The following is an 11,830-nucleotide window of genomic DNA, read 5'->3' as shown; positions in this document are numbered from 1 at the left end:
TCCGCAACCACCTTAAAATAACAGTGCTTCCTACTTTCTTCTAGACGGCATGAAAGGGACTATGTCAATTATTCCAATGACTTGAAACTCTCTCTTGACAAATTAGCAGTTGGGGTACAAGGAGTCCAAATACCCTTTTGTTGCCTGGACCTCTGCTGTCTGGACAGGACAGGACAAAGCAGCACTCTATAGGGATTTATTTTGTTATGTCTGCCTAAATTCCCCTCTTAAAGAAAGAGGTAAATATCCATTTCTTGGGCCGTCACTTGTACCTTTTTTTCGGATAGTGGATCAGCTGTGGGATATGCAAGAGATCAGTATGCGAAGACTTAGACGGCAAAATGCCAAGGCCCTTATCTGCTAGCAATGCACGACTCCAGCCGGTGTGAGGTGGGATGTCCCTATCCCAGCCCCTTTAAACAAGGCAATTACTCCAATCCCCCAGTGCACTTAGTTATCAGCCCTGGTGGTGAGTTTCCTGTAGTTCCAAGTGATTTTACTATATTTCGTTTTGACCTGCTTGATCTGATTTATCCGTGTACTAACCTCTGGCCTTTCCCTGGCCTTCTTTTCTCATACCAATTTCTGAACCTGACGCTGCCCATGTTACCAACCTGGAACTATTGACCTAAACACATCTCATACCCGCCATCTGCAGCCCTATCCTGGTGACCGCGACCTGGGACTCTTACCAGCAAAGTCTATATCTCCTTGCGGGGGATTGAGGGTGAAGAACGGGAAATTTTGTGGACACCCCAGGTTAGCCTGTGCCAACTCAATAACGGTCCCAGTCATTCATTATTTTCTGGCTGCGTCAATTCTCCTACGCTTTGATACTCTGCTTCACCATCTTCAAGAAACCATCCAGGTTCCGACTACACTAGGGGAACGATATTTAAGCATGCTCTTGCGGTAATAGTCTAATATGGAGCGGTACATTTGTCCAGTTTTCATAGAACATATTTCTGTCATGTGTACAAAACATCAAAATCTGATTTTTCCCCATACAAAAGTGAGGGTCAACAGATTACAGTCTGAATGAATGGGCTACGCTGCACAGTATTATGACCCACCTAAAGTCTTTGTAGCCCAAAAAGTGATAACAAAAGTCTTACCGAGTCTGCCCACTGTCCCGGTAAATCATTCTCTCCTGAGTACGACATCCAGGCCTGGTTCCGGTATGAAGCCGGGGGTTGCGGAATGTAATAGCCGGAGTATCCAGCTCGGTTCCCTGGTATGGCGAATACAGCAGGCATTGAGTTACCTGACAAAGCAATGCATTGATTGAAGAATGCTGTAAGACAGTATAACTAACAAGACATTGAAGATTTAACATCTGATATTGTGTTAGTCGATATCTCATTTTCTACTAAGCAACAGAATATGACCTAAAACCGTCATGGAATAACAATGAGAAGAGTGAGTTGTGGTTCTTGAACCAGGGAAAGAGGCCTATTTATCACCAAATACGTCTTAGCATTAACTTCCTGAGATCTGGGAACTTGGTTGGTGGGGGTGTACCCACATCGTAGGGCTGATTTAAATGTCCCAGTACCAACTTGTACATCATCTACAGGGAACAAAGTGGTAACCAGTAATACTCGTCCCTTGAGTTATAAAATACTTTGTTTGACTCCTATTTTGTAAATCCACAAGTGACCACCTTGTCCCCCATATGTCACAGGGAGACACTAGTACAACTAAAGCATCTCCCCAGTGGGGGGACCCCACTAAGCAACATCCTGGAGGCCTCAGGCCTCGTTCACATCTACGTCTGTGTTTCCGTTGCTCTGCTCTGTCAGAGGAGCAGAACAACTAAAATACTGAAGGCACCGGTTCCGTTGTATGACGGACACCATCGGCGCTCCACGCAACCCATTGACTTTAATGGGTTCCGTTGGGTTTCCGTCATGGTGTTTGTCGTTTCACCAGAGACAATAGCGCAGCATGCTGAGTTATTTTTTCCAGTATTTTTGGCCAAATCTGTGATGGAGGCCCCTAACAGAGCCTCCAACGCACATGTGAACTAAGCCTTAGTGTATCATATCATGGAATTACCAGGTTTCCCCAAGGGTGTACAACAAATGGAGTCCCCTAGAAGAATAACTCAGTTATACAGCATCAGATAAATTATGCCACAAATGAATATGACAGAAAAAAACCTCTGTATACCTCCAAATGAAAGCCTACGGAGGAACAGAATGGCCACATAGACTGCTATGTGTGCTGAATTATGGCGCTCTACAACTCAAAATAGAGTTAGCACTGAGCTCAAAGCAGAGAAGGGAAACATTTTTAGCAGCAATTTACAGTCGGTCATTTCCCATCTTAGGCCCCATACACACAACCGTGCCTGTAATCACAGTCCGTGATTACCGGCATGACCGGCTGACTGCCACGGACAGCCACCCACATTTGCGCGCTATGATCCCATATAAAGTATGAGAACACGGTCCGTAAAAATAAAAAAATTGGACATGTCCTATCTTCTGTGGAGGCTTTCTACGTCACGGACGCCTTCCCGTAAATATACGGGAAGGTGTCCGTCGGCCATAGAAATAAATGTGTCCATAATTACGGTCCATAAGTACGGATGAAATCTACGGTCGTGTGTGTAGCCCCTTAGGGCTTATTCAGAGGAGCATATAAGTCGTCCATGTGAAGGCCGTTGTTTTAATGGCCGTCACATGGATGACTTATACGCTCGTCTGAATGAGCCCTAAGGACCTAAGCACACGACCGTAGATTACGGACTCATGTATTTCAATGGGGCTGTTCACATGACCGTTGTTTCAATGGAGCGTGTGAAGTGTATGTGAAAAAATAGGACATGTCCTATTTTTTTGCATTTCACGCATCCCTCCATAGACTCTATTCTATGGGGGATCCGTGATAACGTGACCCGCATGGGTGCAACTCGGACGTGAAAAACTGCCGTTTTTCACGTCCGATGTTGCCCACACTTGTCTAAATTTTAGTCTGCATTATTAATCAGATTTTTCTAAAAATAAATTTAGCCAGAAAACCTCTAAAAACCTCTGGATCCCCTTTAATTACATAAGAATGCAGAGGAACACAACAAATGTTATGAATAGTTTTAGGTAGGTAGAATATATGCATTTAGGAGGCAAAAAGATCCAATCACAACGGGACCCAGCCATTTTCATTCAAAGCTGTAAGCGATATCTTCTACCTGCAGCCGGCTTTATACCCCACGAACATCACTGCTTCTATCAGTTATTATGGAAATGACACAAATTATTATTTCTGAACCATCAAAAAATCCAAAAAGGTTTCGAATATGAAACCAAGTCTGGTCATGATTGCCGCCATGTAAACTTCATTTTCTGGTATACAGTGAAGGAAATAAGTATTTGATCCCTTGCTGATTTTGTAAGTTTGCCCACTGTCAAAGTCATGAACAGTCTAGAATTTTTAGGCTAGGTTAATTTTACCAGTGAGAGATAGATTATATTAAGAAAAAAAAAAAATAATCACATTGTCAAAATTATATATATTTATTTGCATTGTGCACAGAGAAATAAGTATTTGATCCCTTTGGCAAAAAAAGACTTAATACTTGGTGGCAAAACCCTTGTTGGCAAGCACAGCAGTCAGACATTTTTAGTAGTTGATGATGAGGTTTGCACACATGTTAGATGGAATTTTGACCCACTCCTCTTTGCAGATCATCTGTAAATCATTAAGATTTCAAGGCTGTCACTTGGCAACTCGGATCTTCAGCTCCCTCCATAAGTTTTCGATGGGATTAAGGTGTGGAGACTGGCTAGGCCACTCCATGACCTTAATGTGCTTCTTTTTGAGCCACTCCTTTGTTGCCTTGGCTGTATGTTTTGGGTAATTGTCGTGCTGGAAGACCCAGCCACGAGCCATTTTTAATGTCCTGGTGGAGGGAAGGAGGTTGTCACTCAGGATTTGACGGTACATGGCTCCATCCATTCTCCCATTGATGCGGTGAAGTAGTCCTGTGCCCTTAGCAGAGAAACACCCCCAAAACATAATGTTTCCACCTCCATGCTTGACAGTGGGGACAGTGTTCTTTGGGTCATAGGCAGCATTTCTCTTCCTCCAAAAACGGCGAGTTGAGTTAATTCCAAAGAGCTCAATTTTAGTCTCATCTGACCACAGCACCTTCTCCCAATCACTCTCAGAATCATCCAGATGTTCATTTGCAAACTTCAGACGGGCCTGTACATGTGCCTTCTTGAGCAGGGGGACCTTGCGGGCACTGCAGGATTTGAATCCATTACGGCGTAATGTGTTACCAATGGTTTTCTTGGTGACTGTGGTCCCAGCTGCCTTGAGATCATTAACAAGTTCTCCCGTGTAGTTTTCGGCTGAGCTCTCACCTTCCTCAGGATCAAGGATACCCCACGAGGTGAGATTTTGCATGGAGCCCCAGATCGATATCGATTGACAATCATTTTGTATGTCTTCCATTTTCTTACTATTGCACCAACAGTTGTCTCCTCCTCACCCAGCGTCTTACTTATGGTTTTGTAGCCCATTCCAGCCTTGTGCAGGTCTATGATCTTGTCCCTGACATCCTTAGAAAGCTCTTTGGTCTTGCCCATGTTGTAGAGGTTAGAGTCAGACTGATGAATTGAGTCTGTGGACCGGAGTCTTTTATACAGGTGACCATGTAAGACAGCTGTCTTTAATGCAGGCACCAAGTTGATTTGGAGCGTGTAACTGGTCTGGAGGAGGCTGAACTCTTAATGGTTGGTAGGGGATCAAATACTTATTTCTCTGTGCACAATGCAAATAAATATATATAATTTTGACAATGTGATTTTTTTTTATTTTTTTATATATATATAATCTATCTCTCACTGGTAAAATTAACCTAGCCTAAAAATTCGAGACTGTTCATGACTTTGACAGTGGGCAAACTTACAAAATCAGCAAGGGATCAAATACTTATTTCCTCCACTGTATATACTGTATAAAATATAGTATTCCAGTGTGCCGGATACTTTCTGTAGTTTTTGTTACTCACGGTTCATTGTGGCTTTGTTTATAGATAAACACTGCTATGTGGCATATGGGTCATGCTGTAATTGTGTCATGTAGGTTACTATTATCATCTGCTACAAATGGTAACACGGCTAATGAGCAGTTGTCTCTTGTGGAGAGAGTAATACAGCAGACTGTGTATATATCTCTTGGGGGGAACTTGGGAATGGTACAAACATGAAATTAAAATAACACGCATGCCTTAGGGGCCTTGCATAGTACAAGTATCTGCCTGACACAGGATATATGTATTTAAATGCCATAGACATTACCAACAGGTAAAGAACTTAAGGAGGTGACCTTCAACTTATGTGAACTCATGGAAGATCCTCATATCCTTCCCAATATTGATGACCATTGAGGCTTCATACAATGACATTTTTTTTACTTTAGGGCTAAAAAGTCTACCAAACATAATCTCGGTAAGGCTGGTACATGACATTAACTAATAACCACATCTGACCATAGCAGTCTTTGTTCAGCACCCAACCATATCTCATCATATCCCAACCCAAGGCTGGTACATCACTTTAGCTAATAACCACAACTGACCATAACAGTCGTTGTTCACCATCCAGCAGTATCCTATCAAATGCCAACCCAAGGCTGGTACGTGACATTAGCTAATAACCACATCTGACCATAGCAGTAGTTGTTCACCCCCCAACAGTATCCTATCAAATGCCAACCCAAGGCTGGTACGTGACATTAGCTAACAACCACATCTGACCATAGCAGTAGTTGTTCACCAACCAACAGTATCCCATCAAATTACAACCCAAGGCTGGTACATGACGTTAGCTAACAACCACATCTGACTATAGCAGTGGTTGTTTACCACCCAACCCTACCTCATCAAATCCAAACCCAAGGTTTGGATGGTTAACATCTTGGACATGTGATCTATTCCTAGTCAAAAATGTTTATGTCAAATAAGAACAATATTTGGGATATCAATAAGGAGCAGAATAGAGATGATAGTAATGACCATATAATTTCTTCCTGTATTTTTCCCGGTGTCACGCTCCGGCCATGGTACTGACCATATCATAAATCTTGGTCAAACCATCACCCAGCTGTCAGTTCTGTCGGCCCAAAATCCCCTGATAGGAGGAGTGAACTGCTGCCAGACACGTTTGGCATTGAACATTCTTGAGGGAAAACAATAGAGGATCAACTATAAAAACATCCAACTAGGGATGTCACGATACCAGAATTTGGACTTCGATACCGATACTTCGTGTAGTATTGCGATTTCGATACCAATTCGATACTTTGCCAACAGTAATAAAAAAAAAAGTTCTTTCGTTTTCTGATGTGAGGCGCGACGTGTGATGAATTTTGAATGTGCCTCACATTAATAGTAATTAATCCCATCATGTTTCTCAGTCATAATGGGTTAATGTGCGAGGTACATGATGGGGTTAATTACTATTAATGTGAGGCACATGGAGGTTAAATTCATCACACCTCGTGCCCCACAATAAGTGATAGAAAGCAGTTTTTATTTTATTTTTTTACAGCGCACACATCATAAATGATGCAAAAAAATTGTTGTGCAGGTTATTACAGCCACGCAAATACTGAATATTTTATGTATTGAGACTTATTTTAATGTTTATTGTAAAAAAGGTCTATGTGTATTTTTTAATTTAACATTACTTTGTTTTCAGTTTATTTTTAAACTTTAATGTACTGCCATATACCTATATACTGATAGTACACAGGCAGTTGTTAGGACAGCCCTGGGGTCCGTCAATAGACCCTAGGCTGTCTGGCCATATATGGTATGTCCCTCGATCGCGTCACAGGAATTCCCTGTGACGCGATCCATGGGCATCCCCCCTTCTCATTTTCCCCTGAATGATGCAGTCAGCTTTGATCGCAGCATTCAGGAGAATAGCGGCGGAGATGAGAGGTTTCTCTGATCTCCGCCGTTACAGAGTGGGGCTGCGGATGTGTAATACAGTCATTGCCCCGCTCCTGACAGGAAGTGCGCGCGCGGTCAGCATGAGGTGATGCGGCCAGCGCTGCACTAATGAGCGGCAGTTCAGGCACTGAAGACAGCACAGGGGGGTGTTTTGCAGTGCGCCCGCCATGTTCTGTCTTCAGTGCCGCCACTCATTAGTGCAGCGCTGGCTGCATCGCATCATCCTGACAGCGCGCACTTGTATTACACAGCCGCAGCCCCGCTCTCATACATTCATGTGTTACTATACTTAGCTGTGCGGCTGCGCAGCTAAGTATCGAAATACAGGAAATAGCGGTATCGAACCGTTTGGGGATGCACAGTATCGAAACAGTATCGAAGTTTCGATGCATCGTGCATCCCTACATCCAACATGGTCGTCCCTCTTTTCGTTCTGTCCATAAGAACTACCAATAGACATTAGATTTGCTACTTTCAGTGGGATGTTCAGACAGAAACCTAATGGGGTAATGTATTAAGACTGTCGTTGCACACCCAGTCTTAATCAAAACAAAATTACGGTAAGATGAGTCTAATTTCACACACGCCTCTTAATAAATTAGGCGCATGTCTGTGCACCGGAAAATCAAACCTACTCAAGCTATGAGTTGCGCTATAATTTATGCCAGTTTTCTCAAGCCACGGTGGCCCCGTTCATCCCGCTAAGTCATGCCCACTTTTTTAATAAGCTGATGTAAAAATAGAAAAGTCGCAAGGTTTTTGCGCAAAGAAATTGTGTTTTTTCCACACCCAAAAAACTTTATCCTGAGTTACACTTTGTAAGTCTAAGATATACTAAAAATTAAGCAGATAAATATTTTCCGGCTTTTGACCGCCTAAAGTAGAAATGATCGAAGACATATTGCAATCATTCATTTTACCCCATTCTGCTCATCCTTAAAGGTAACCTGTCACCAGCATTTTACCTATTGAACTGTACTCACCCCTCACTGGCCGCTGTTGTCAAAAGTTAATTGCCGTTATGCCCCCTCCTAAACTCCTACTCGGACCACAAATAACGGTCTGAAAACATTTCCTGTCTTTTATAGAAATATTTCAGCAGTCTCTTCCGTTCATCTTCTTATGCCCACTCACTACCGGATACTGGCCTGCCCTGAATGCCGAAATCTCATCTGCTATAGCGCACATGCTCCCGTCATGTATGGTCCAATCCCCTTCTCTGCTTCGTCCAGGCCTCAAATCCAGTTACTGCGCATGCACGGCTATTGTGTCCCGTTGTGCGCACGCACCAGAACAGGACACCGATGCACAAGCGCAGGATTGCGTGTGTGCTGGGCGGTGGCGAGGAGCTGTCAATCAAAAGTAAGCAGGCGGGGTTAACTCGGAAAGGCTTGAGGAATGAAGATTTGACTCTTTTATGCTCATTAGCATACGGTGCAGGAACACTAAAAAACGGAATACTAAAGGTACAGAGACTACTTAGAAGAAATTGATTTTTCACCCACTACCACCAGGTATTGCTGGTTTAATAGGTGAAATTCTGGTGACAGGTTCCCTTTAAAGGTGGTTCTTTGGACAGGATATATCCATAGTTCTACAGTCATATTCCATGTATCAGGGGCGGACAAACCATATGCGCATAGGGGCAGTAGCCAAGGAGGCTGACTTAAAAAATATATTATTACCGATACTACTATTGAATGACATAATTCCCAACCATGTCTCATATTTACTGATGGACCTACATACTAGTGGGCCATGAATGAGGAGACCTATGGCGAGCACCCAGCTGTTACCAGATCAGCAGCTGGCATACAAGGGCCCCTATACCGTTCTTGCAGAGGGGCCCTTTGTTGTCGCGGTCCGACCGCCATGTATCACATACAATCATCTGTATGGAGGAACAGCGTATAAATCATTACCCTGCCGCCCCAAATTTTAACACAGTACATATTGGCAAGTGTGAACACTGCCTGCAATATAATATTCTATCCCTATTTATATCAAGCTATAGAGCCATTTTAATAACAGTCTCTCTCAGTAAAGGCATTTCATAAAACCAGCGGACTAATGGACTTATGATGGTCAGCAACCCATGTAACCCATGTAGTCATTACTGCATAATAATAAGTCATTTTGATAACCATTATAGATAATAATAATATTTTAATGATTGGTTGCCAAGTTTTTGGTTGACTTGATCTCACCTGAATAATTTGATACTGACTGATCCGTTTGGGCCACAGGGACCGGCCCCCTTGAAACCGCAGGAAACCCCACATGCTCACCTGGACCTTGGTCATTGCCACCAGGCTCTGAGATTCTGCTCTTGTTTGCCATATCTGATGTAGACCTGTATAGGATAATACAATTCTGGTCACTACATAAGATCGCATAAATACTGTATTATGCAAAATATTATTAATACAATTCTAAAAATATCCCAATACATTTTTGGAGTATTTCATTTTGTACAAGTGCATTAGGATGATCCTTTGGTGTCAAAAATTGGCACAAGCTGAATTTCTAAACTCAACCAGAACTTAGATCAGAACTTTTCACTCTCAGGTTTGAGTAGATTATAAATGTTTGAAGCCTATGAAACCCTGGCCACGCAAAAAGATTTTTTTTTTTTTACATTTTAAACATGCAGTATCACTGATGGCCACTGGGTGTCACAGTACAAAATTCTTCCATTTTTGTTTAGATCGCAGTTAAAAAACGTTTAAATGGTCTGTGACGTATGCTTCAATGCTACAAATATCTCACGTTTTGTCTTCCACCTGAACAACATGTCATAACAAATAGGCTGCGCCATCAAAATAACACCTCTTATGTAGTACACATATTATTTATAGTGAAATACAGTGCTCAAACAGAACCACCAATGTCCATGTGATTTACAACTTTTTCACTCTAGCCACATACTTCTAAACATAATTACATTATAAATACTGTATACAACTTGGTATAGAGTGCTCAGAAACTTGTGCCGTAGAGTGCCCACAAAAGTACAAAAACAATAGTGTCATTATATATAGAGACAAATATTACAGCGCCCATATGAATAGTGTCATACAGTGCCTACACTAATAGTGCCATCCAGTGCCCTGATCTATAGTCCCACACAGTATCAAGATCAATAGTCCCATACAGTGCCCAGAAATAAAGCCATAAAGTGCCCAAATCAATAGTCCTATCCAGCGCCCAGATCAATAGTCCTTTTCAGCGCCCAGATCAATTGTCCTATCCTACACCCAGATCTATAGTCCTAACCTGTGCCCCGAAAAAAAGCCCATAAAGTGCCCAGATAAATAGTCATATCCAGTACCCAGATTAAAAATCCTATCCAGTGCCTAGAAAAAAGGCCATAAAGTGCCCAGATCAATAGTCCTATCCAGTGCCCAGAAAAAAGGCCAAAAAGTGCCCAGATATATAGTCTCCAGTCATATCCAGTACCCAACTCAAAAATCCTATCCAGTGCCCAGAAAAAAAGCCATAAAGTGCCCAGATCAATAGTCCTATCCAGTGCCCAGAAAAAAAGCCATAAAGTGCCCAGATTAATAGTCCTATCCAGTGCCCAGAAAACAAGGCATAAAGGTTATGTACACTTTTGAAGGCAATTTTTTTTTTTTAATAAATCAATGTTTTATTTCATTTTTTATCAACTTTTGCATTGTTTTTTTTCGAAAATTCGTTTTATCTTTTTAAGATACAGCTTCTATGTATCCTGTATACATAGAAGCTGTATCTTACGGTCGAAGCTGAATCAGTCAGGTCAGCGGTAATTGACTGCTTCGGTGTACTTAGATGTGATCAATAACAGCTTGATCCTGCGGACCAGCGTTTACCGAAGCCGTCAGTTCTGCTGACCTGACAGATTCGGCTTTGACCACAAGATACAGCTTCTATGTATACAGGATAATAAGAAGATGTATCTCAAAAAGTCTATTTTTTTTTTTAAATAAAAAACTATTCAAAAGTTGTTCAAAATGAAATGAAACATCATTTATTTAAAAAAAATTTGCCTTTTAAAGTGTACATAGCCTTCAAATGAACAGTCTTCACTCCTGATCTATGTTGCATCTTCTTGTGGGCGCCGGAGGCCTTTTCCAGTCTATTGCTTGCTGAGTCTTTGCTGACTGCAGTCCACGAGGACTGTGCGGCTCGTGTAGTAAATGGCTGAGCAGGAAGTAAAAAATATTTTATATATATATCGGGAAATAGACAAACGCTTGTATTTCAGAAGTAAAAATAAATTCACTGTCCTACTAAACTTGGGATAGTTGGAAACTATGGACGATCCAGTAAATTGTTGTCGGTCTGCTGACAATCTAATGTGTATGGGCGGTGGCAGGCCCCATTATCTGTCCATTCTCAAGACGAAGCAGTAGGCCATGTTGGAATTTTTTGCCTTTTCCTTATTTCGTCATCATAGGTATGAGTTTTAGGCATCTCTACTCCCTCCAGACAAAAATCATGTTATTGGGGGCATCAGGGATGAAAGATTTAGCACATGAAATGATCTACTGTGTATGGCTGCCTTAAGGGTTAACCTTAGCATTATCTAGAAATCACCGATGGTAACCCTATGAACCACTAGGTGGCAGAATCTACCAAGAAAAAAAGAATACTGATTTGCAGCTGGTGGAATCGTCAATTAAAATGCAGAAAAGCGTTCTCACTATTACTGCAGTGATTTGCTTGCATCACACAACTAATGCAGATGTTCCCTGTGCAATGTATGTGAGAATTTCTCCGTCAAGTCATTTGGAGGTAATTAAAAATGATTGTCACGTACTGCAGTGCCAGGAAATGTTCTGTAGAATAATTCGGATTTTAGATTCGATTTTAGATGGTCAC

The 11,830-nt window shown here is 41.9% G+C and overlaps 1 protein-coding gene across 5 annotated transcripts in view; it reads right to left on the bottom strand.

Annotated features, from left to right (window-relative positions):
• Positions 1-11,830, bottom strand: part of KIAA1549L (KIAA1549 like) — a 125,879-nt gene that overhangs the window by 4,790 nt on the left and 109,259 nt on the right. For 2 of the 5 annotated variants that reach the window (XM_075837777.1, XM_075837778.1), the window contains 2 exons: positions 9,175-9,320; positions 1,116-1,264 (listed from right to left, as the gene is read on the bottom strand). In XM_075837777.1, the coding sequence (XP_075693892.1) occupies positions 1,116-1,264; positions 9,175-9,320 (295 nt within the window). The remainder of the gene's footprint in view (positions 1-1,115; positions 1,265-9,174; positions 9,321-11,830) is intronic. The other 3 variants (XM_075837780.1, XM_075837781.1, XM_075837779.1) reach the window with 2 other exon arrangements.

Source organism: Rhinoderma darwinii, chromosome 9, assembly GCF_050947455.1.
Source record: "Rhinoderma darwinii isolate aRhiDar2 chromosome 9, aRhiDar2.hap1, whole genome shotgun sequence".
Classification (NCBI taxonomy): Eukaryota; Metazoa; Chordata; class Amphibia; order Anura; family Rhinodermatidae; genus Rhinoderma; species Rhinoderma darwinii.
This window is presented reverse-complemented; position numbering and strand designations above follow the sequence as displayed.